A 27,517-nucleotide genomic window follows, 5' to 3' on the forward strand; every position below is an offset into this window, starting at 1 on the left:
ATCAGACATATTTGAGACAACCCTGCACAGCTTTCCCAGCCTCCTCCCTCCCACAGACAAGTTAATAAGACAAAAAAAGGCAAGAGAAAGGCAGCCCAAGCACTTCCTTATCCCAATGATGGGCCACAGAGGTGAGAAGCTGCCGGAGCTGACCAGCTGCCCTGCCTCCTGGACAGCCTGGCAGGAGCCTCTCTCCGCGGGCACAGCCCTTGGTACCTACCCAGGCAGTGCCTCCTTCCCAGACCCCTTGCTCAGGGACCAGGCATGTCTCCCAGCTGGTGGGCAAGCCTCCACATCAGGGAGCAGGAACAGGCCAAGGGACACGCGATGGGGCTTCAGCAGTGGGCCACAGCAGCACGCGTGGGGTGCAGACAGCACCCGCATGGGCAGCAGGCTATGCTGGTGGAGCAGAGCATGGGACCCTGCGGCCCTCTGTGACCGACTGTCCTCCTCCTGTGCTAATCCGTGCCGCTGTGCCAGCTTAGGGGATATAATTAGACTCACAAAGGAGCCTTGTTACTGCTCCCTGCTAAGAGGCCACAGCAGTTTTGATTAGTCATATGGGAGACTCCACCAACCTGCTGCGGTGAACGCTGCCTGCGGAGCTCAGCAAAGCCCCAAAGATGACACCAGAGCACTGCTCCTGGAGGTGGAGGAGGGATTTTTACTTTTCATTTGAAGTGGTGTTTTGACATGGCAAGTGGAAAATGCACCGAGACTATGCTGCTGAAACTGTTTTCAGCTGTTCCATCCTTTCCTCTTGCAATCTTCTAGGCAAATATGAGGGTGAATAGACCTGTCTTGGGCACTGCCTTGTGAGGAAGTCAGTGTCACCTGTGAGATGGCAAATCTGTTCAAAGTACAATGCTAAAAGAAAAGGGTTGTCAGGTGCTGGCACAGGTTGGCTGCCCCATCCCTGGCAGTGTTCAAGGCCAGGTCGGAAGGGGCTTGAGCAACATGGTCTAGTGGGAGGTGTCCCTGCCCATGGCAGGGGGTTAGAACTAGATGCTTTTTAAGGTCCCTTTCAACCCAAACCATTCCGGAATTCTATGATATGACATAACACTCTGGGCCTCTTAAGATCGGATGGTCTGTAAATAATGGGTTTGAGTTTCAGGTGTTTCTCCTATACGTTAAAACCAACCAGCCACTTTTCTGGGGAGGCAGCATTTCCCCCCCTTAAGAGAGGCAGCCTGTGATAGCCCTAGAAATAAATAACCTCAGTACTCAGAAAAGCATTGGAAATCATCACCTATGGAGAAAAGTGGCAGGTACGTCCGTCCACCCCCCAGGGAAACTAGTATTACAGATTCTGGGGAATTCTTTCAAAGGAGTATTTATTTTAATAATCTTTTGAAAAAATAAGCTTTATTACACTGTCACACCATTAATCCCCTGCTGCTGGCCAGATCTGCATTTATAAGCTTACTATAGTTGCTGACCATCACCCATACCTGAGATAAAGGATACAGTAAGAGGCTGCAGAGAGATTATTTGGGGAAAATCAAGAAGATTACTTCTGATGTATCCTCAAGGATCAGCCCCAGAGAATGAGCAGGAGAAACTTATGTACTGGCCTATGTGCTGAGATCAGATTTTCCTTATGTTCACTGATCCATTACACTAAACACACAATGACTATCTATTTTTCTGTTCTGCATTGGCTGCACTGCATCATCGTCACCAACTGCCTAACTCATGTCTCGCGTACGAAATACCAATGGCTTTTCACAGATTAAAGGAATATGTGCTTACAGTTGCAAAAGAAATGCTGGAAGTACCATGGATTTACAGAAATCCTCAAATTTCAGGAGGAGGGAGGAGGCTGGCCAATGGGCAAGAAGTAGACTTACGCAGGCATATTTGGATTTTTGTAAGAAATCTAGTTAAGGCAGCATATGGCAGAAGTACACAATTACGCAAATTGAATAGCTCCACTGTGTGAACTTGCTGGAAGTTAAGTGCCGTATGGCTAAAACTTTCCCAGCCAGACTGCAATATTTATCAAAAAATGACTGCACTTGATATCAAAGTGAGAGTATTGATTTCTCACAGATGTTCAAGCTAATATAACAAGAGATTTTTGGAAGTAGTCTGAGAAAGGTAAGCTAGTATGATCCCTTTCTTATCCACATTAACACACATGCCTGCATGTGCACATGAGGGTACCTGAGGGCACATTTTCATTTGATCGGTCACTTTCCTAACACTGTTTCTGAAGTCTAAAAGCCATGCAGTTATTGTGTGAATGAAGATGCACAGTCCAGCTGACAAACACTATCCTATACTTGGTGAGTTACGTGGCAAAACAGAAAAGTAAAATCAAGTGGAAAACAGAACTTTTCTACTGACCTTTCAGCAGCAAGTCCATCTTCACTCCAAATAACAGAAGAATAAACTGCAAAGAGTACTACTGAATCCACTGTCTGAAAAACCATTAGCATTACATTGATACAGTGGAAAAACAAGCTAAAAAGCAGTGGTCTTCCTAATTTTCAAGAAAAAGAAAACGTGAACCTCAAAATATAGTTGACTAATAGGATTTATAATTGGGCTTTAAAAACCTTTTCTTCTTCTGTCTTAATCTGCAATTAGATACTGATGAGCTGTCCTCCTAGACTGCAGTCACAACAGCAAACAGACAAAGCAAGCTCATCTTACCTTCACTACAGGGACTGCTGGGCATGGCATTACATTTGTGGAGAACAGCTGTCACATAATTGCTATGAAAGCATTTATAAAAGACTAGTTAAAATATTAAAAATAGTCCCTGAAAGGACTGGGATTATTACTGCACCTATTTTACATGTAGGATCCAAAGATCAGAGAAAGTGAGTGACCAGATAAATGCCACGCATAAAGATTCTGTCCTGTCAACGAATAGACACTTTTCAGTCAAGTATTTTGAGGTCAAAGACCCCTCTCAGCCAAGGCCTTATCTCAAGTGTAAACCTGCCTCTCTCCGAGGGAGTACAAGTAAATAACCTAGGATCATTGCTCTAGTTGCAGTTGGATTGCAGCACAGAAGGAAAAGGAAGCTACAGCCAACTTTACACATTTGGCATTAATGCAGACATGCTTACAAAACTATGCTGCTGGATTTGTAAACACGATGGTATCAAGTCTATAAAGTACCAAAAAACTTTTCATTAAGAACAGCTCTTTTCTTAAGAAGAAACTGTATGTTCCTAGTTCAAAGGAAATCCTGCATTCCACAATCTGAGCTTCCAGAAAGTTCCACCTCCTTACTTTAAAATAAAACACCACCTAAGAGCTTCACAGTTCAAAACCAGAACGGCTCAAGAGTTACTCCTCCCTGGCCCCCTTCTCTCCCATCCTTGGAATCAGAAAAGAGCAACTTGGTGAAAAGCTTTTACTGGGAATACACACATTAGTTTCACTGGGAAAGGTTTTAATAACCAAAGCTGTGGGGAGTAACCCACCCATCACTGAGAGCAGCGCCACAGGAAAAGCAGCATCTGCAATCAAGTCAAAGGTGCCCATCCCAGTCTCTTCCCTACTTGATTCTGGCTGCCAACATGGACTTCACTCCCCTCCAAGCCTCTCACCTGTCCTTCCTCAGGCATAAGGCTCTTTGCCAAAAATACAAAGATGAAAAACAGTTAAAAACATAAGCGTGCTCCCTTTGAGATCTTCTGGGAAGCACATTTCGGATGCTTTTGCCTAGGCTGACGTTCCTGCATCATTAAAATACATGCTACCACATTTAATTCAGGTATGCTTATCTAAAACACACTGTGAGTGTTCTAAAGCAGAAATCTCTGAATACACATATTTTTGAAATCCCTTTTAAGTCATTTAATGAAAATAATAGCCACAAGAGAGCGCTACCAGCAAAGGATTCAGCCATGGGGAACCGGGAGACTTGAAGCTACTCTGAATAAAAAGAAATAAAAATACATCTATTGTGGTGAGGCAGTCTTATTTGCACATTTAAAAGAAAGCCTCAGACATTTAATTGCTATAGCTGTGATCTTCAGAAGTCAGGAGAGATTCTGGGTGTTTCTGGTTTTGTGCAGGGACTTTGAGACACGTTCATTGCTCTTTCCCTTTGTTTTCAAAGGCAGATTACTCAGCAGGTTTTGGATTTTAGGCACCTTTAAAATGACTCACTCCAAATGAGACACCTGAAATTAAGAGGTTGTTTTCCAATAGCACTTTGGGGTTTCTGAACATTTGTAACTCACTAAAACTCAATGTAATGAGCTAAAACATCAAAACTGTGTTTGTGGCTTTGCTGTTTGTTTTTGGTCTCCTTGCACTCTCTGAATGCCTTGTACTCCATTCTCACTTACCTTTCCAAGAAAAGTGCTGACAAATTCTAACCACAACAATAACAACAAAGTCAGCCTATTTTTCTGGAAGCAGCAAACGGAACTGCAGCATTTTTTTCCCATAAAAACCAGCAGGAGTTCCTGGTTTTGCATTTTCAGCTTCTAGTATCTTATCATAAAAGGAAGTGACTCCCAAAAAGTATCCCTAAAAAAACCTGACCTAGAACTCGAAAACAAAAAATAAAAATATAACTATTTGTTTAACTTAAATATAACCATGTGCTTAACTTAGGGATTTCTAAGGGGAGGGAGGGGCTCTAAAAGACAAAGTAATAAAAGCAATCTATTAATATTCAGATGCCTTAGAATGTCAAATTGAACCAGTATTTTGACAGACAAGTTACTGACAAGGTTCTATGATATAGTTATCTGTTCAAATCACTAAAATTTTAGCATATCCTACCTTAAATGCCTATTCTCACCTGCCAACATTCTCACAGAGATCTATACAATTGCTTTTTACCTTGCTCTCAACCATGGCAAGGTATAGCATTGCTCTCTGCTTTCTCCTCCCATGTAACCAGTTGGTCTGACCTCCCATCTGCCAGCCATCCTGTGTTTGAAAAGGGAGCAAACAGCAGTGCTGCGCTACGGTCACCAGTGCCTCTTTAAAAAGAAGCCATGCTGGAAGTAGTATTACCTTGTTGCAGCACAGCAGAGTAGCTCTTTTCCTATCTGACAACATTTTAAGTTAAATTTCACATAAAACAAACAAGAGAGACCTGCAAAATGCTCTGCTTCAGTCTGTGAAAACAAATAAATGCAAATGAATTATTGTGTCTTTGTGCCCTTAAAGCCTTCAGTCATTAACTTGAGCAAATCAGGATTTCACCATCACAGTTTGCTCCAGTTTTCCTTGTACTTCCGCCCAACTGTACAGGCTTGAGCAGGATGGAACAGCAATTTAATTTATAAATAAGATATGCACTGTCGACAATGAGGTATTAAGCTGTACAAAGTATGACATCATCAATCTTCCTGCCTGCTAAATTCACAACAGACTACCATGATAAAGCCTTCATATTCTAGAACTGTTTTTCCTTGCTCTGCCTTGGGGAACTAGACGGGCACATCTGGATGTATGAGACAGACGTACTGATCTTGGGATTTGTGGTATATTATATCAGATAAATAAACACTTTTTCCCTCCTTCCTTATTTTGTGCATATTCTGCTACCTTTTCAGGGTTGGACAGCATTCAACTACTGATGTCATTCTCTTAGCTCAGTTTTTGCCATGATTTATCAGAATCCCTCTAGTGGATAATAAAAGTTCTGGGTTTTTTTAAACGAGTATTTATCATCTTGAAGCACCTAAAATGCTTCACATACTGAAAAACCCAGCTATGAACAGTAGTTCCAGCAGAATTTATTTTCAAATACCTTGGAAATTATCACACTATATAAGTACAGTGCTAAAGAAATTAATCTTTAACATAAATACAAAAAAGGCTTCATTCAGTAGTAACACTGAATTAAAATGCAGCCTCTGACATGGAAAACACTAACAGCAGCAGCAGGAGTCAAAATACACGGGGGGGGTGGAGGGTTAGGCTGTCTCATGATGACCGAGGTGAAGGATCCGGAGCAAGGAACAGGAAGCAGAGCAGCCTTTGGACACACTCCCTTTGCCCAGGACAGAGTTAGCAAGCACAGCAGCACACAGCTGCCTACACCAGCCCAACATACCGCCTTCCGCAAGAAGGAACTTGCCATGTCCATGGAGCACACGGCCATGGAAAGAAACCCTTGTGTTGCTTGTGGCCAGAAACAATGGGTGTGTTTTGCCTCCCAGCCACTTACCACAATGAGCTTAACCTTCCACAGCTGTCCCAAACCAGCTGAGTTTCCTCAGAAACCACATTCCAAATACCAGTGTTTCCACAGAGGTGTGGTGCATTTCCACACCTACTTCAGCTGTGATTTACCTAACCACGTCCAAGGTGACCCAAAAACTGGAGTGAGGAAAGAGAGTTCCTCCAGTCCCAGGGCATTTCAGGAGACAGCCCAGCCTTAGCTCATCTCATTCCTGGTTAAAACACTATAACCACATGATGCAAATTACTGAGCCTCCACAAAGAGCAACACCACAAGCTGAGATGCTTCAGGTTTTATCTGGGAAAGCTATTTTGCTCTTGACAAGTCCTATGCCAGATCAGATTTTGAAGACGTTACCATTCCCCAGAGCGCTTTCTTTCCATCCGTTGCCACCTCTGGTTCAGCTGCCCACCAGCCAGCAAGGCTGCCCTGTGAGTCAGACCAAAGAACTGACTCTGATTTCAACTGCAATCCCGCAGAAATTTCCCCAAACACTGGCTTTGTCACTGTCCTTCCTCTGCAGTCAGCATGAAGCTGAACTAAACGCATTAAGGGCCATACAACTCAGCAGTGTGGTAGCCCTGTCTCTGTGCCAGACTTTGTTTCACCAGGTGATCCAGTATTATGCAGATTGAGCAGCAATGACCATAAAATAATGGGCTGCTTGTGTAAAAGATAAGATGCAAATTTGTCCAGTTATTCAGTAACTAAAGCTGCAACACTCTTGCATTCCTGGCCTTCTTTTAAGTGGTCCTGTTTCTGCAGTTAAGGGTTGGATTCAGAAATTGCTTTAAAACCTTCTTTTAATCTCTTCAAGTTGGAAGCTGTTACATGTAGTTACTTGACCAAGTAGAGCATAAAATCTCTACACTCAATAAGGTAGGCTACTTGACACTGAAACATTCAAGAAGCAGGCAAGTTCTTAATCTTGTCAGTCATTTAATCTTCAAGAGGTGAAATATGTAGCCTGAAATAAAAGTACCACATTAAGAACTGCAGCACACTGAAACAGGAGTATTATTACTACTGAAGCTGCACATTTACATGTCGAAGTTCTTGCTAGTGCCTAAAATCCCCATTGCTCTTAAGTGCTTAAAAGCAACCCCCAAAAATTCAATGTTTCAAAACGTATGCAACATATACAAAAGCACTTTCCAAATGCAAAGATTTCTGACATAAAAACATTATTTATTTGGTCTTTAATGTATTTTAATGGGGTTACAATTCTGTTTCAGTCAGGAATCTGCAGAGATCTACAGTATTGTTACACACAATCTCCTCTGCGTGTGCATGTGAAAGCACTATGTGAAATGGGTATGTCTTCAGACCCCCACATTTTAGAAGGCTCATCAGTTTCCCCCTCTCACACAAGGGGATATATATCACAGTTTCCACCACCTACATTGACATTTACCAGTGAAAAGCAGTTCTAAGAATAAATCCAATGTACCACCTGGTAAAAAGCTATGGTTAAATCCTGTAAGCACTTGTATACTTTTTCATCTTCAGTCATGTGAGTGCTCTCACTAAATTGGATGAGACCAGTCATGCTCAAAATTAACCATTTCGACAAGTGCATGCAGGACTGAAGAAAAAAAAACCCTAAAACCCAGTCATGACTCACAGGTTGTTACTGTCTGCTGCATATTCCATTCCACAAAAAAGCAACATTGCCCAATTTTGGTAATTACTTCACAAAACTGAATAGCATTGCCACAAGTAACCTTCTAAATAGACATACTCAAATTATTGAGGATTTCTTTTACCTACAAGGAAATGTCTATGCCCTTCCTAGTACTCCAAACATTGCCATAACAGAGTTGACTTGACAAAACATGGTGACACCTGTTGTATTCTTGGCTTTCCGTTATTCAGGCTTTACAGGCTAGATTTTTTAGATTTGTGAAGAAATCACTTATTAAAGCTGCTATAAGACAAAAACAAGGCAGTCACAAAATGTGTATTGAGGAAGTCCTGACAGCTGTACAAGACAAACATCTAAAACCACGAGACAACAATTTGCTCTTTGAAACCAGGGACAACACAGCACCAATTGGAGGAATTGAATACTCAAGTGTCTATTAGTGTCACTAACAGCATGAATCAAATCATAATAAGGCAACTATGAAACAGGTGAGCTGGGCAGAAAATTAAGAAATCAAAGTGCTTTCTAGATGTACACCCCACCAAAAAGGCAGCTGGCATGAGAAACATCCAAACACCTGGGTGGTACTGCTAGGGTCATGGTGAAAGGGAACGCAGATTCACATTGCTGTTAGTTGACTGTACCAACAGTTAGGCAACCAGGGAAAACGGTCCCTGTCAGGGCTCTTCCAAGGTATAGTTCGGTAAAAATATAAGATGAAATTGTGCACTCCTCTTTTTATCACGTCCATTCCTTCCAGAAGTAGTGCAGGATCACATAACCGAAGGAGGAGGAGCACAGTGGAAGCCTGGCCAGCCCTGGGTTTGCTCATGGAGGAGGCGGGTGGCATGCCTGAAGGGAGGGGAGCTCCATGCCAGCTGGCCTCCCCTGTGGAACCCCACTGAGCATGCATGTACAGAGTGGCTTATTTGGCGGTTGTTCTGCTAAACACTCCTTCACGGCCAGATCCTGCTGGGATTGCTAGGCACTCCTTAAAACACAGGTTATCCACCCAAAGGGCTCCTGAACCAGGCCTGCAGGTGCTGCGCAATTCACACAACGTGTTATGCTTGTGCTAATCTGGTTCCTGCCACGCTGTCGTGAGCCATCATAGCTCACCAGCAGCACCAAAGGAGAGAAACAGAGACCGCAGCCTGGTGACGCCCTGTCACATATCCTGACACACATGGCTTGCTCCTCTCTTCATCACAAGACCTGGCTGGAAGCAGGCCATTCTATCTGGCTCATATTTAAAACCAGTCATCCTGCTCAGAGCAGAAGAGTGGGCCTACAGCAGCACACTGACCCAGTTCTCAAGTTAATTTGAGAAATGGGAATTCAACAGCCCAGCCCTTCCACCGACTGCACTCACACAGAAATGTTCAAGCCTTCAACTTTAAAGCTGTGTACATCTATTACAAATAATCCACTCCCAAAGTGTGTATCCTGAAGATCTGCAGAGGTACATGCTGTTCCTGTTAATTCCAAGAAAAAAGGGTAGCAAAGGGCTATCAAACCTGCCTTCTTCTTACAGCAATGGAATGTGCATACAGATACAGCCCTAGAAAGCCCTACTGGAGTTCCCTGCCCATTTCTAAAGTCTGGCTGAAAATACAGGCACTAGAAAAAACCCAGCAAAAAACTGTTCTTGGTCAGTTAAGGACAAGGTCAATCTTTAGAAAGGAAGAATTACGGCTACTGGGCAGCAAAAGAGAAATCACTTATATTTGTTCTGCTGTAGCAAACACTAGTTCCAGAAGCAATGAAATCAAATTTATCAGCAAAAATAGCTTTTTATCCTACTCAACAGTGGCACTCCACAAATGCATTGGTTTATTGAGCAATATTTAACCATAGCAGTGGATTAAATATGTACAATACTTGCTTAAAATCTGCAAAACTACATGCGTTTTTCTACTTGTTTCCTATACTAACTATTTTGGTATCCATAAAACTAGAACTATCAAGTCACCAGACACAAGCAAGAGGCAGAACTTGTGGTCCTCCATCGGTATCTTTCAACTGTACAGGAAACACAAATCCCTGATCTTCCCAAGTCATCTCACATTGATATTGCCAAGTTTCACAGAGTATTCCTGCAGCCACAAGCAGCTATAAAGAGCACAGCTAGCTGTTCCACAAGTCAGAGATAGGTTAAGACTGGATCTCCTTGGTGAGTTACACAGTACCTGCTGCAGAAAGGTCACTGGTGGTCTTGAGCATGTTTCCACTCAGAACATGGCAAATTCAGTGATCTCCCATCTGAACACTGTGACTGACTGTCAGATTTTTATTCCCAGATTTCTCCTTAGGTCTCAGGTCTCTGAGGCAATACTGAACACCCTTGAAGCCCTTGTAACATTCATTAAACACTCTTGTTCTACTGTGCTTCAATTAGATGGCTGGCTGTCTTCGTGAAGTGCCATGCAAATAAAAATTACCCTAACTTTCCATGTCCAGGTGTTTGTAGTTCAGGTATCACAACATTCACTTCCCTTATTAAGATTTTGCACAGTCAATTTCAGCACTCAAACGATGCTTCTAATGAGAAGTGTTTGCTTTCCCTCTCTTTCCCTCCTCAGTCCCTCAGGATGCCTCAGCATTGCAAAACCAGCTTGCACGTTGGCCACATACAGGCACCAAAATGAAATGCTATGGGAAGGAAAAGAAAACACATCCACTCGCATGCATACGTGACGTGGCCAGAACAACTCCACAGCTTTAAGGCTGGTTGTCAGGCACTGGCAGTACATGCAGAGTTGGTCAAGTTAAACTGACAGTCCAGTTTCCTGTCATCAGCAGATCCTGAGGGTAAAGTCATCCATGGCTACTCCCTCTCTTGCCTATCTATTTCCACTGCCACTAACAGATAATTCAATCAGCCAACAGGACAACCCCATATAACTTCTTAGGGTGGCTCCCAAAGGCCATATAATCCCATCCTCCCTTTAACATTCATAAACCACAAATGAAGTGTCACCTATGTGTCAATTTTTAACAGTTTAATGTGCCTCATGAATTCAGAGTGAAGAATTATTCCAAACTTCCATGGATTTGTGGTATACACTTATGTCTAACCTATGCAAAGGAGGAGAGATTATATTTAATAATGAGAAGGGAATTTAAGTTAGAAGTGTATGCAGAACAGCTAAATTATACAGAATCCTGTAACCACCTCAGTATCAATACGCATAGCAATTCTACATGTGTATATACAGAAACACACACACCTTTTCAAAACCAAGACATTCACATACAATTCCTGTAAGAAATACCATAAGCAGTTTCCTTTCCCTTTTCCTAAGAAAGGAATCTACTCAGGAAACAACTCAGAACTACACTGAAGAACTAGCACATAATTTAGATGCCTTGTTTTGACAAATCCACTTGAGAAAACAACACCAAGCCTCCCAAGTCCTCTTAATCTAAAACCAAAAGTACATTGCACTTGTTCAACCGTCAATACATGCAAGCTCCTTAAACATCATGTTTCTTGTCGAGCCAGTTGCATAGTCCTGATTTGGTTTAGACCACAACTGTGCAACATTTCCAAAAAATTCAGCAAAGCATGCATGCTGATAGCCAGCACATTTATGCTGAGTATTTAGTACTGCAAGCACTTTTATGTAGAGACCAATGTTATTTTCCCTATGTAAGTCAAGCATCAGATTCTTTAAAAAACAGTGGGTAAAAATAATTTTGTGGAAGCCAGCTATCACTGCTGAACACCAGCCCCTTGAGAAACCTTCGCCACAGTCACAACGGTAATTATTGTGAATGAAATGTTACTCACTATAGCAAAAGTTTTTCACTTGGTCTTGGCTATAGGTACATTAGACTTCTCAACCAAAACCTGCATGCCCTACTGCTTCCCAAATACAGTCATAGCTAGATCAGTATTAGACCAGGATGTGGCATTACTGCATGAAAGAGTGACCCATATGGAGGAATTTTACATGAACACACTTCTCAGCACTGACAAGTAAAACCTGATTTTTCTAGATTAACGCTACTGACACTAATAGGAAGCAACTTCTCTAATTTTCAGAATAATTTTGTTATAAAATAGTTTTTCCACATCATGCTAGCTTTAAAATAAGTTTGCTTTTCACTTCAGGATGAATCGAGAAAAACAACCCTAGGGGAAAAAAAAAAAATTCAGCACAAAATCTAGATCTTGGCTTCCCAAGCTAACTCTCACAGATAGCAAGGATTAAAGCAAAGATTCTTTTCATCTTCAGGACTGGGTTGTTGCACTTCAAACTACTCGTCTATTTTCTGCTTCAGATTATCACACTGACATCCACAGGAAATAAAATGTTAAATCAATGCTATAGAGAAGCATCACAGTGCTAGACAAAGGACACAGGGCACGCTGACAAAAAGATGCTACAACGACTTGCAGCTCAGTACTTGCATCTTATATGTCACTCAGTGAAAGGGAATTGTGGGACTATCCTCAGTCTCCCCAGAGAACAGTAAGGGTGGATCTAAATAAAACTGAAATAGTCTAAAAATTCTAAGGCAGCCATTTCAAGATTGCTGTAATTAATTAAAGTGCAGACTGCCTCTGAAAAGTGGTGGTCCTATTCAGCTGAAAACCTACTTCCCCAAGTAATTTTGCAGTCAGAGCAGTTCCCTGATCCAATTCAATCCAGACCTGCAGGAGTGCTTATATAAAGACTAAACAACTGGCTTGCTTAAAGACAGGACTGTTTAAAGCACTCATAAAAATTCAGCCTAAGATTTAGGGCAAACAAAACAAAACAATACTGTTGTTCAAACCATAACTTCTGAAAGAAAGCATGCAACTAGGCTTTTATAAAAACCTGCATCATCTGAACTTCCAACAGGAAAAGAAAAGCTATTTCAGCACACAGACAGCAGTGCATGAGAACAAGCTGGCCAAGAATAAAATGAGACTGGGTGTTAAAAGGTTTCTGACCGTCAAAGGACTGATGTCCTAAGGCAACTTTCCAAGACAAAGAGCAAAGTTGAAAAACCACAGACAAAAACCCTGGCTAATTTCATTCAGTAAGTTTTAGGAAATTTTACCTAATATTCAGGCTTGTCAATGACCCAAAACACTCCTGCCTGTTTTGGGAGCTATGGAAGTCTTCATGAACTTGTCAAGAAAGGCAGTTTTTTTTCCCCCTAACAACAGCCACTATTTCAGCCTCTTGACTAGAAGAACTAGGTTGCTTTTGCCCACTGCACATGTGCTAGGGAAGGAAAAAGAGGAGAGATGAGAAAGGACTGATGAAAATCTATCAGCTCTGCACCAAACTACACACAGGCATGCATAGCAATGGGGCTCTGTTGCCTACAGAGAATCGCTACAAATCCCCAGCAGAAAATCAGTGCTTGATGAGCTGTATGAAAGTTCTCTAAAACCACATGTGTGAAGTGCTCATGGATGATAAGGATGGCATAGCTGTGTCTCTCTCGAGGATATTTCAGCACGAAAATATTCTGTCATTTCCAAAGATGGATCAGAATTCACAGATTCTGAGCAAGTCACCATCACGAAACTGAAAAGCACAAAGAAAGAGGGACTCTTTCCACTTGGTCTGAAGCTTTTCATAGTAATTAAGACTAGCTGTCTTGGCAGATTCTTCAACATCTATAAAACTTCTCAACCCTGAAGTTCTCCCTTTCTGTGATAGAAACAGCTGATGTAACCTCTGCTAACAAAAGTGCTTTTACTGGAAGAGCTAGCGCAAGTTGAAACTGCTGAACATCATGATTTATCATAGTTGTGAATGCATTTTATTAGCTTTAGTGCTACAAAAATTTTGGGAGAGCTTCTGTAAGTAGCTATTGGTAGCTATTGAGGATATAAACTGTAGCCTGTGAAAGAGATTCAGGTTCCCAAAATTCCTTCTGTCAAAAACGCCCTTCTTAAAGCAAAGGTGAAAAGCACGCTTTTGTGACAGTCCTCATTAAGACATCCTCAAACAGTGGTTATATTTATAGACTGGATCATCATACCTGTCAAACCCCAATTCTCAGCATTTCTGGTTTTTGACCTTTTTTTATTTATTTATTTTTAAGTATTCTAACAGAGACACCCAAAATCCTCACATGACTGGTTGGTGTAACTTGATAAAAGAAATTTATTAGAAGGTTCTGATTTATCAGAGTAGGAAATTAATGCAAAAATTTTCTTGTTCAAATTTCCTGGTTTGAGGGGTTTTTTTAGAAGTTATAAGATTTAACCTACTTTAGCATTTATTCACTTTTGTCAAAATTATTTTATGAAACTTATACTTAATTCAAACTAGTAAAAAAAGTGTGAACTTAGAAGTCATAAGTCAAAATGACAAAACAAAAAGTTTCCATGACAGAAATGTGTTCTGTTCTGATAAACTGTTTCAGTTTTTCCCCTTCACTAATAACTGACTGAAAGTAGTCCTTACTGAAACCACCTAAGAAATACTTCAGACCTCAAATATTTTCACTAAGTGGGGAAAATGCTTTTTCAAATGCTTCCCATGTAACCCACCCCTCACAACACAACTGGCCTGCCCAGGAAAAGGCATTAAAAAGCATTGCCCATGTCTGCAAACCAAAGGCAGGGAAGCAGGGAGGGCTGGACAGCCTGTTTCAGGCGCTGCACTTCAGGAGGACGGAAAGGAACAGAGTCCCAACTCACCACATCGCAACAATATTCACAGAATATACTGCCTCAGTTTTTGCTCTGATTAATGGGCTACCTCTCCCCACTTCTTCTTCCATAAAAGGTCTGTGTTTGAGGAGGAGGTAACACCATACAATACACACATTAATAGCACTGAATGAAAGTCATTATCTTGCTAAACCTTGGCAAATTTAGTTGCCCAGTAGCTTATAGCCCAGAACATATTTCCTGCTGAACAACACAATCTTACCTTTTTACTACAAGCTTCAGTGTCTTGTGTGAACCTTTCACCAGACAGATTGCTTCTTGTCGGAAGCCAGAGAGGCCCACATCATTGATGCCAACAATTTCATCCCCAGCCAGTAACTTGTCCACAGCTGCAGCTTTGCTCCCATCTTCAATCTGAAGAAAAAGCATACCAAATGGAAGAATTATTGAGGTTGCATAGTGCCACCTTTAAAATAAGTTAATGAGTTTTCAGTATTGGTTTCACACAATAATTAATACAATAATTAACTGCTTAAAAGCTGAAAGAGGGTAGATTTAGATTAGATATTATGAAGAAATTCTTCACTATGAGGGTGGTGAGACACTGGCACTGGTTGCCCAGAAAAGCAGTAGCTGCCCCATCCCTGGTAGCATTCAAGGCCAGGTTGGACCGGTTCAGGTGGGATCGGGCTTTGAGCAACCTGGTCTAGTGGGGTGTCCCTGCCCATGGCAGGGGGGGTTGGAACTAGATGCTCTTTAAGGTCCCTTCCAACACTAACCTGCCCATGATTCTATGATTCAAAAATGGTGTAAGGAAAGAGCAATGATACAGGCACAATTAGAAGAGGAAAGAAATGGAAGGAAGGAAGTGTCTGAGAAAGCAAGAAAACTTGATGGAAATTTGGGAATCAAAAGCATCTGTGATCTCGAGCTGTGTTCAATACTGTACAGGTAATTGTGCTTGCAAACAGAGTTTTGGGCAGGCATCTTAAAATCTGGTTCTCTAGAGAAGGTAACCAATAGTATTAACCATATAGTCAGCCAACTCCAGAAATCTGGCATGCAATGAAACCCCCAAATTCTTCTTAACAAACTGGTCTAGAAAATAAAGTTATTTTCGTCAGGCACTAAGAACTGCCATCTTTTGAGGCACCAAAGTCCATCAACAACAAGATAAATCCAGAGGAAACTTAACTGCACGAATTCTGAAGCTCACAGTACAAGTTTTAACCTAATAAAAAAAGCAATATTTCTTGATGAAAGTACATTAGGATGATCTCATACACCACAACAATCTCACTGCAAGCAGATAAGAGCTCTCTTTATGCAAGTTCAGGATGAATGTTCTTAAAAATCTTCAGGCCTATAAATCTAAGCCAAAAAGAATACTATGAAAAATGCTTAGTCTTATATCCCATTCTAAAAAGTTAATTATTAATACTAATCAAGCAACTTTATTTCTAGAACTTATCTTAACAAAAACACAGATAATTAAAGACAGAACAAGTTTCTACATCATTATATATCTAGTTCTCAAGCTATGACCTGCCCTCTGACCTGCTTGCATACCATCTGAACATCAAGAATTTAGGAGAATGCCGAATTATCGCTGCCAATCTTCAGTGAAGCTGAAAACATGGGAGCAGCATTGGAAATGGCTTATATGCAAGAAAAGATTTCAATTCAGGGATGTCAAGAGTGGCTGCCATTCAAGGAACTTTTAAGTCAGAGCTGAAAAACGAAACAGGCAACCTGAGGCTCACGCACCTCCAGCTTCCTAAAAGACAACTGCACGTCTTTCAAGTGTTCAGATGCATTTCTGGGCTATTATTTAGTAAACTGTTTGGAGGTCTGAAGCCCAACAGGTTAGAAAAAGAGTGCGAAAAAATTAATGAAAGTCACAGCTGAATCACTAGAACTGTAGGGAGGGGGTCAAAAGGGGTAGAGGGGTAGGAATATCTTTTAGGAGGACACATTTTACACTCCAAAACATAGATGCCAACCAGTTGTGGCACTTACACTCCAGGCAAGGCACCAACTTAATAACAAAGGGTGAGAAGCCCCTGTGCCCTACCACCTAGGCCTGAAGACAAAACCAGGATCTTTTTTTTTGTCCTAAAAAAAACCCCAAACCAGTCTCCTAGGGTTTCAAGGAATGTTCATTGTTCTCAGTAAGCATGTTTGTTTTTTCTTCAGGCTGGCAATCCACTGACAGCAGGGAGTATTCCGTTACCCCCTCTGAGTTTTAATTTCAGCAGGGAGACTACACATTCCACGCAGCGCAAGCTTTCCAAGAGACTCTGTCTGTCCAAGCAACATTAAAAAGAATAAAAATATATTTACAAAAATCAAAACCTAAGCATAAAGCTGAAGCTGTTCTCATTAAACTCAAGTGGCTTTCTTTACCACCTTGCCTCCATATCAGCTGCAGCCAAGGAGAATAAAAACTACACATCTATTCACAGTAAAAGTCTCCCTGAGCTGGACAAACCTAAACATAAACCTTTTGTACTCGGATCACAGAATGGCTGTATGAATGTGATTCCACTTGGCAATGCACGTTTAAGTGGAAATGGGAAAGTTTAGCTAGACAGGAAAAGTACAATTTCTTCAGTTACACTAGAAGTACTTATGTCATGACTGAAAAAAGGCATTAGGCTTTGCACACATGTAAGAAATACAGCCAAAAAATCCATGAGGAAAAGACCTCTTCAAAAACATGCTTCCTCTGCTCAAACTTGGACAGTCTGTTCCAGCTTCTCTCTCAGGTTTTCTCTTTTCCTGTTTACTAGCTTTACCATTTATTGTTTTTATTTATTCACCCCTTGAGAAACTTGCCATCTCATCAGGCTTTCAATGAAGGGAAAAAAACAAAACACCAAAACCCATAAATATTTTAGAACTAGCAAATACACTTGAAAATTTCACAACTATTTTACACATTTCAACCAAAAATGTATTTCACACACCCACCTACAGAGTCAGCTATGCTGTGCTCAGGATTTAAGCCTTTGTTTTAAGCCTATATTATTTATATAAATAGCAGCCATTTCTTTCTGAATTTCAGGTGCCCTTAAAAACTAGGTAAATAGCTGAAAACGAAGCCTTGAAAATGGAGAAGGTCATTTTAAGATGAAGTCTTTCAAGAACAGTCAGTAAGGAGAGATCTGCTTCAGTTGCAGTCAGCAAGCCGATGTGACTGGACATAACCCTGAACAACCCCTCTGGATCAGTCCGTAGTACTTGCAGGAACTGAACGCCCATAAAGTATACATCTTAACATTTTTATAGCAATTGCAGGAATGAGAAGGCACATAAAATAAAAACTATCAACACCACATTTTCTTATAAATGGCAGACATAAGCTTTTCAAAAGACAGGTAAACTTAACACTGCTGACCATGGATAAGCAAAGAGTTCTAGAAATGCCCTCAAACCATGATTCCAATATGTATTAAAAAATCGTACCCCTTTTACCATGAGAGTAAACACGACGACTTCCTACCCTTAGCAGGGATGTTGATATTGCTACCAAGAAAATGTGTTTTCAAAAGGAGATGAAAAGGATGTTTGTTGACGAAAAGCATCTGTTTAGACAGTCTCCAACTCTCACCCTGCTGTTCCCGATGACACCCCATGGCCAAGAGCAAAGGCAAACATTGGGATTCTTATATCAGAGAGGATTGGAGCCACAGACTTCTGCCGCCACAATGGTATCTACATTAATCGTCATGTCTTCCAAAATTTATTTTTGCTTATAAAATACCATAACCACAAAACAGGAAGAGACACTTATACAAGATGCAGATGTAGATAACAGCACAAAAAAGTATGTGATTTTAAAAACAACACATATGTAACTCTGGTATGTGAAATTCTTCCTGTGAAAAGGAGAGAACTTAGAAATGGAGAAAGAGCTGAACCACGGAGAAAAGCCCAGCAGCTAAATACACAAACACATTCAAAGGATGCTTACAAGTGTGTATGCCCAGTGTTGGTAATACACGAGGAAAGGAAAATAATGGCCTCTACCTGGAGCTTTAAAATGCTGCAGTGTTGACGGTGAGCACCATTTCTAGAATGTGACCCCTTCACTTTTGTGTTTATCAGGTCTGACACTTTACTTAAAATACCCACATTCCTCTACAGGCACCTGTATAAACAAGCAGGAGACAGGTTGGGGAAATGCCCTGTCACAGGAGAGATCTAGTTTTGTTTACAATGACGACAGTTTCTTGTCCCTGCTCTCTTTAGACAGCTTTGGGACACAAACACAGGAAAAAACAGCGCCATTTATCAGCATTTTGTTATCAGCCATGAAAATATTTTATCGTAATTCACTTCTTGTACAGCCAAAAAATAATTCTGGCTGTTTGTCTTATGAGCACCTATTACAAATTTATTCAAAACACTAGCAATCTGAGACCCTCAGAACAAGTAAAATGGAGGAAGTGTTAATTATTTTGATTTGCACAAAGTTAAAGCACAAGGGAAATACCTTTACACTTTAAGCCTGGCATTTGCATAACTTTGAGGAATCAACGTACAAGCCACAGAAACTCTGAAAAGGCAAGAAACCCACCTTGGCCACCTGCCCTTTCAAAGTGTCCCCCATCACACTGTGCCAACAGTGAGCTGTCAGGCTGGCAGGAGCCCTGCCTTCTGTCAACAGCTGGTTCTTAAAAAACAATCTTTTTAAAGGGTAGAGTTTAGAAGTAAGATGGAGTCAATCATGGCCCCTTCTACTTGCTTTTTATTTGTTGTATTTAAACATTTGGATGCATGCTTTTGTTGTTGTTTTGGGTTTTTGTTTTAAAGAAAGCATCATATTTTGAAAAGGTACCTCTTGCTACAGTCCTTCAAATATTTATTCAATTTTTATAATTGTGTCCATTCTATTGTTTTGATTAAGGGCTTGCAGTCACTTCCACTAGGCCATTTTTGTGGAGGATTTCTTTCAGCTATAAAAATTTGACTTGAGGCTGAAAGCTAACTGCAGAATTCCTCAAACCAAAGTGTTTAGCAAGTATGGCAAAACACCCACCATTTTCCTTTTTAAAAATTAATACATATATGTAAACTGATTAATACTTTATTTCAACCTACATTCAAAACAGTACCTACCATTAGCCTGTGAGAAGACCTTTCTGATCATAAATCAGTTACTATTTCTAAGAGGATACTGTTGTTGTATCTTAGACTACTTATATCACAGGGCCATTATGAGGTCAGCAAATTAAGGATCAATTGAAGGATTTGAAGTTAAAAATGTAATAAATCTTCTCCCCCAGAAACCAATGACAATTTCCAGATCAAAAGTAGCAGGAAGAGAGACTTCATGTAGATTTGTAGGTTTTTAAAAATAAACATCTGTCACTCCGTTTTAAGTTGTTTTTCAAAGTGAATCCATTGTTTCAGCCCGAGAAGCTGGAAATATTTCATCCCCACTGAACACTTGTACTAGAATTAAAAAACAGCAAAAAACCAATAAAAAACAACCAACCAAAAAAAAACCCAACAAACACACCACCTCAATGCTTTGAAAGCATAGATGTAATGCATCAGCAAAAGGAAGGTGGTGCTGCTTAGTGTCAGGGATGGATTTTTGCTATTAGTACCTAAGCTTTGACAGAACATTTTACAGCTTCTAAATAAAATTTGGTTTTTCCAATGCTGTCAGATTTACCACAATACCACAATTCACCACATATCCAGAGCTTTTCAGCCTGCATAACCCACATCAGCAGGCCCAGAGGCCTGCTGATCACCTCCACGGAGTGACTAAACAGCTACAAACTGTAGTCTTTGGGGCTCTTTCTATGCAAGACCCCTCCAGGGCAGCACAAGTGAGTCACAGAACCTTCCTAGCCCTTACAGTCCTAACAACCCCAGGCTGGCATCCAGGCAAGAGCAAAATGAAAATGGGCCCTGGAGTTAAGAGTAAGGCCAAGACAAGAGTGGAAGAGGGAGTCGTTGCAAGCAGAGGCAGTGGAAGAAGCCAGCTGTTGTGTTCCTGATCCTGGGGAACCCCAGTCCCTCCCTCACACCAGTGTAACATATTCAAAGCATAGCTCAAGTTTTGATTTTTTTTTCCTAGCACCTCATCAACATCTAGGTATTTTCCTGCTGCTGTTACTTAGTATAGCATTCCTCCAGACAAGCTGTACATGTCTTACTCAAGAATTACTGAGAAATAACTCCCATTTACTTCTACCCAAGAGTTTGGTTTTGCATTTTACAGCAGTTAACGGCATTCAAACCCAGAGGAACCCATCTTGCACTGCTTTTAAAAAAGCCTTCCTATCTTTTTTCCAAAATGACAGAATAACCTGTATATGAAAGTAGCACATGCCTGTGCTATGAAAAAGAAAAAAAATAAAACATAGCCAAAAGGCCAAAAGAGAACTTCTTTCTCTATGTGCAGTTTACTTATTTTAACGCATCTCCTACCAGAGAAGTTTGTTGAAAGGGTTAGTTTATCCATGTTTGCTTGTGCAAGTTTACTTATGGATGATTATATATATAGGCTGTTTATATATGTAATCTATGCGGTTAACATTAAGCATTTTTTATAGGTCTACATTTTTGTACTTTCAACTACTATGAACCATGATAAGAATAGTTACAAAAAGAACGGTTATGCATAGAAACAACTCACATTTTATCTTTTCAAACTGATAACAGGAACAGACTTCCAAGAGGAAAAATACGACCTGACAACGTAATCTTTACGATCATAAGGTTCAAGGCTTTTTACTTTGCAACTACCATATACTTTCAACAAGGTTGGCTTATCTTTCTGCCTTCCTGTCCATCCCAGGAAAATAATGTCACAGTTTGCCAATGTGCCCTTGGACAATAACATACTGAATGCAATCCAACAGCCTGTAAAAGCTCTGCTCCACTAGGGAAAGGGCAGGACTTACTGACAAATTAAAGAAAAAAAAAAATACAGGAGCATGTCTGTCATGTAGATACAGCTGTGCATTAATTACAAAGGAAAAGTCAAGTTTCATCAACTTATAGTTTTTGTGAAGAATTCTGTCATGCCCCCAAAACACACATTGAAAGACCAAGTAGATAGCAATAGAATACTTACTGAAAATAAATTTCACCTATTTCATTCAGCCAATCATCTATGGCTATGTCTACAGACTGCTGAGGCTCCCAGAAAAAAGCAGCACTTCCAGACACAGGTAGCACTGATTAAGACCCAGCAACAGGGGCTTCATTACCTGTTAACTGCAAAAAGCACTGTGATGGGTCTGCCAAAAGCCACAGGAATTTTAGAAATGGCATCAGGCTTCCATTTGAAATACTTTCCCTTGAACAGCCCATCTTTAACATGATAGGACAAACTCATACCATCATTGAGTTATAGTCAAGCCTGCTATTTGGGACCTTCCATTTCTGTCATAGCAGAGATGCTTGTTTCCAGGCAGTAAGAAAATGTAACATTCCCCAATAATTCTTTTAAGAATATCCTTATCAACTCCTGAAAACTTGATTTTAACACAAAAATAAAAGTAATTTTAAATAGTTACTGCTGCAGTATTCATTTGAGAACTCACTGCTACATAGTTGAGTGAGCAGAACATAACATAACATTACATGTCTAAGCAACAATCCAGCAGACCTAGCATTAATGAATGACCTGCTCGCCTAATAATGGATGGCAATTTCTTCAACAAGATTTCCCCTTTGCGGTATTACTCAACTTTAAAGATAAAAGTATCACTAAGGTGCTGAATTCTAAAACACATCTTATTTGTTCATTCCCTTACCCATTCCTTTGGGGGAAAAAAAGAAAATGAAAAGGAAAAATAAAAAAACACCACCCCCCCCAAAAAAAAACCACTTCCAAAGAGGGGTCAGGCTCCTCTTAAAATTTGAGGGGTTTAAAATTTGACATCAGACTTAGTTCTTCACATTAACTTTTGCTCCCTGTTCAGAATTGATATTCAGCTTCACAAAGCATCCAAATTACAGATTGAAGCCTGCCTTTGCCGCCATCTTCCTCAACAACTCAATATTTAAACCAAAGTTCAAACAAGACTCCTTTCCTCCCCCATCCCAGTGATAAAATAGGCAATAAACCCTAAAGCTGTCTTAATTCATCATTACATAAATTATATAACCCCCTTACTGTAAGTATGTAGTACTTCAAACTGAATAGACGCAGGTATCTGTCGCCACTCTAGCAAACCCATGTTTCTGCTGTATACTCTGTATGTAACTTCAATTCTCCTTTCTTAAAGCAATAAAAACTCAGAAGCTAGAGAGATGACCCTCAAGAAAACAAAGATGCTTATTGTTACAGAAACCAAGGTCTGGGTAACCTTGCCCTTAGTTTCTCCTCTGTTCTTGTTTATTAGTGTCGCAGTAAAGGAAGACAGTTTCACCCACTCCACTTTCTCCCAGAATTCAAAAGGATTAAGAAAGCAATTGCTAAATACAGCATTAAATATATTTTTCTAGGACAGGAACTGCAACGCATTTGCTTCTAAAATTATCAAACAAGGTTCACAAAGCAAGCTGCAGAAAGGACTGCATGTCAGTTTCTGCCCAAACTGCTCTACCTTGTCACCTTGCAGGATCTGAGCTGACTGGTATGGTCAGACATCAGGGATCACTCTTACAGACGGCTAACGCAATGTAAATCTCTCATGATGCTTCAGTAATAAAAGCATGTCAATAAAAAGTCTACAGAATGTTTTTTATGCAGTTTATTGACAAGATTAAATAGTACTCATCTACCTTCCCCAGACACATGCTCATCTGAGCAGGGCATGAAACACGCAGCTAGAACTAAGCACCAACATCTTAAGCCGGTTCTGAGTAACAAACCTGAAAAGAGCAAATTCCAGTTCTGTGGAGAGGGTCTAGTCTACAGGTATTTATACTCCTAGGCATCATTCACATTATAGTATCCTGCCCTTTTTCCCCTAACTGTCAGTACTCTGTTATGCCTGCTTAATAATTCAGATTAAACATACATAAAGTTTTCTTAAAAAAAAATAAAATTAAAAATTCCTTTTTTCTAAACAGATCTGAGTTTTCAAAATTTCAGGTCCTTCATATTGTGCAGATGTTCTATACACTATTCCCTACAACTCCATTACTTAATGTCATCACAGCACATTAGAATTCCCTTCCTCATGAAAAATTTACTATAGGAATTAGATATGCGAGCATTTTTGGCATCTGTGTCTTGCCACCTTTTCTCTGCTTTAGATGTCTAAGTCTTCCTAGGATTGATGAGATAACTAAATAATAAGATAATTAATACTGGGTCATGTAATTCATACTCACATGACAAAGGTTACCTTTTTCTTAAGAAATTACAGGATTGTGCTGTGACTTAGCAACTAACGCACTAAAATCGCCTGGATTAAAATAATGGAAATTCACACAAAACATACAGATAGAAGCTTCAAAAAGCTGCACAGGAGAACTCTTATACCCTGAAATTAGAGTGAGCTTACTACCCTACATGGACATTTTCCAAATTGGCTTTCCATTGGTAGCTCATTTTCCAAAGCTTCATTATATAACACATGTTGTTGACATAATTAGCTCTAAGAGCAGGCGCGTTACTCCAAAGGCTTAAAACAAAAGTTTTAAAGAAATATCAAAGCATTACACACACAATTAACTGCTTTTCCTAACTAAGAAAGCATATATTTAATTATGACAAAACTCCTCAGTTTGACAAACATCTGTATTTGTTTGGCAGAAGTGTCATATGTGCAGATGCACTTACTAAAAAGACACATCCTGCTCAGGCAGCACAAGTCACAATTCCATCAGGCAGCGCTTGCTCAAGTATGAGTGGAATTTCAGGGAAGAATGTTTGCACGATAATTCTTGCACAACAGGAGAAAATTTGTAATTGTATTTATATTTTCCCACATTGGGGGAGAGACCACTGCCCTGTTGTGCAGTTCAACATAGGTATGGCTTATGCCTCCCACTCCTGCTTATGCTGCTGGACACGAACACTTCTCAGAAGCATGTATTCCAGCAGTATGCAACCATACTAATGAAAAATTCATGTCTTAGCACATCAGTTTAGGATGTCAGCATTGCCAGGAGGTTGACTGGCATACTGAAAGTTCTGAATACTGCACTGCATAGGAGATTCTGAACTTGCACATCTTCATAACTGAAAGACCATGAAAGACTGCTTGTACTGATGTTCTGAAATTAATCTGTAGCACGGTTAAGGAAACTGAATATTTTGTGGAACTCACAAGATACTGTCTGTATTATTTATGAACACCATGAAGCATCTGTTTTCCTTTGAGACAAGACAGGTCTTTAAAGGCTGATGTTGAAGTATGCAAGAGCTGGGAGCAAAGCAGTATTTTAGCCCACTGTTTGATAGTCCTGACAATTTCCCACAGGCATATTCTTATGACCATCTTCAGAGAAAAGCAATCTGGTCTTTTGGAGAGCCTACCTGCTGTAGGCAATACTTACATTCAAAACTTGCCTTTCAATCTCAAGCCTGTCACCACAACCTGCCTTCCCCCAAAAGTATATTCAGAGCAGAGACCTGATTCTTCAAATGCAGAAGTGAAGTGCAAAGGATTACTTAGACAAAAAGCCTGAATCTTATTTTATGGGTAAGGTCTATGCATGTAGGCTGAGATTCAATCACAAAGGAGGAGTAATTTTGGAAACACCAACTTGGAGGCTGAAATTTCAAAGCAAATCTTAAACTCCTCCTGCATAAGGTCACAAAGTATAACAGGACTTAGCTACATGGCGAGTTCAACAAGAACCTCCAAAATCACTAAAAATGACAAAGAAGCAATTTATTCCTCTGAATGATATTCAGATATTTAAACTGCATACTACATTACAACAGCTACGTGCTGCAAAATTTTGTTTGTACTGTATTTAAATGCTCTCTAAATTTAGAAATTTTTAAATTCTAAGTTTTAGGGAAATCTTTTATTAAGATTTCATTTATGATGGTAAAAAAAGTTGAAGATTTGACTAAACCAGCAACTGGAAAGTCTTATGCTTTCCAAATGAAATAGGCAACATGTTTCTGCATCGTTTATTTTGGGGGAGACAGGCTGAATAGTCTTCTATGGTGTAACCTGACATTTTGTGATTCAGGAAACCATAATATCTGGTGAAGATTCTGTTATACCTCTAAGACTATGATCATCATTACATTAGTTGCATCACAAACTCACAGAATCATAGAATACAATAGTTTGGGTTGGAAGGGACCTTCAAAGGTTGTCTAGTCCAACCTCCCTGCAATGAGCAGGGATGTGAGGATGAAAAAATTTTATATATATATATACATTTTAATAAAAGCTGCATTTAGAGGTGTGTAATTCCAGTAACACTTTTGTTTCTGAAGATGCCTTCCACCTTTGCTTCATGCCTGCCACCATTCTTGACCACCAACTGTGCAGGCTTAGACTTCACTGGTACACAGCTACCTGCAGGCCTGTACCATGCCACTTCCAGAAACTTGGGGAACGTCTTGCATTCTTAGGTAAATACATCATCCAACTGGTTGTCTATCGTTTCCCAGCTGAATCTTAAAACCTATAGCCTAAGCTTAGTTCAAGCTGTGCATTAGTCTATGCAATCTTTCCAACAAGTCAGTTCGATGCCTTTTAATACAAAAGTCTGCTTCTCAAAATAGCCTCAAAATTTGTCTGAATGAATTCATTTTTACCAACCAGTAAAACCTTCCTGGAATTCCTCATAGTTGCAGGAAGAATAAGTGGGTGCACTTTGAGATGCTGAAAAAGAGTGCTAATCGCCGAGTGGCTCTGTCTCGCAGTATTTATGCTGAGGAGCAGGCTGCAGCTGAATAGATTGGGGTTTTAGGCAATGGAGTACCTCTCATTCTTTAAATGCTAATGGAAAAAGATTTTGATCTCAGCTTACTAGGAAGGGGCTTTGGAAAGGATGTGGTCGTAGCCAAACATCTGACAGATGTGGCATATTCATAGAGAAGAGTAATTGCAGGTTTCTCTCTGCTTCCCTAAGTATTTATGCATTTTATGTTTCTCATTATAGACATATCAACACCAGGAGCTGAAATCTGTACCTCAGACTGCCCACTCAACCTCTCCCCAAAAACCATCCTAGCCATGGTCTGCAAAAGAGAACCAGAAAAAAAAAAAGAAAAAAAGGAGGGGAGGAGAGAAATCACATTCTCTTTGTATTCTCAACCCAGCCCTACCAGTCTGCAGCTGCTTCTGCACTGCAGTTGAGGATCATAATTGGGTGCTGGGACATTGTGAACTGGTGGTTAGGGCAGTCTCCCAGCTGTTTTAAAAGGAGAGTAATTAGTAATCTCCAACTCAGAAACATTAAGGAAAAAAGAAAGGGGTGGGGAGGGAACAAACAAGAGTTCAACCTTGTTTGCGCATGGTTTGCAAATCTGCCTTGCTACTGCAGTCCTGACTCTCCTCTCTGAATTAACAGGGGAGAATTCAGGTTTTTTCTCCGTTCCGATGTTCATGTTGGGATACTTCTTTAAGTAGTTTCTTGCTTAACCTCTCTTAACAAGGAGGTTTCTGGACTACCTATGTCAAGCATTTAATTACTACGAACTGCAGATGGACTTTGAGAGCTAAACATCAGACACTGTGATGAGGAATGCGTAAGCCTCCAGAGTTTTTTGTTTGGCCCAGCTATGGACACAAAGACTAGTTAATTCATTTTTTAAATATTTGTGATCTTAGCTCTTGAAGATGAACCATGCTATTTTTGCCAAGAAATGTAATTCTCCTTTGAACAAGTAAAACAAATGGTATACCTAAAAGTAGATTGGGAGCTTTTGCTTTTGTTTGTTTAATATTAAAAGGGTGCATTATTACTACAGATCAAAGTTGAAGGCTACTGAAAATAATGATTGCAAGTCTCTTGCTAACAACACCAGTACAAACCCACTGTTTTTTTATTGGACACTTATCCCTATGTTTCCTGTGGTGGTGTTAGTTTCTCTACCACAAGAATAGCTAAGGATTACGAGAAGCCTCAGTTCAGATGTCATAGTTCCTCCTGCTTATGTACATCTAGTGTTTCAGAA

The 27,517-nt window shown here is 40.2% G+C and overlaps 1 protein-coding gene across 3 annotated transcripts in view; it reads right to left on the minus strand.

Annotated features, from left to right (window-relative positions):
- SHROOM2 (shroom family member 2) overlaps positions 1-27,517 on the minus strand; it is a gene marked incomplete at both ends in the record, with an annotated part of 131,128 nt that overhangs the window by 66,271 nt on the left and 37,340 nt on the right. For all 3 annotated transcript variants that reach the window (XM_080613349.1, XM_080613347.1, XM_080613348.1), the window contains one exon: positions 14,708-14,859. In XM_080613349.1, the coding sequence (XP_080469475.1) occupies positions 14,708-14,859 (152 nt within the window). The remainder of the gene's footprint in view (positions 1-14,707; positions 14,860-27,517) is intronic.

The sequence above is a fragment of the Psittacula echo genome (assembly GCF_963264785.1).
Source record: "Psittacula echo genome assembly, chromosome: 3".
Classification (NCBI taxonomy): domain Eukaryota; kingdom Metazoa; phylum Chordata; class Aves; order Psittaciformes; family Psittacidae; genus Psittacula; species Psittacula echo.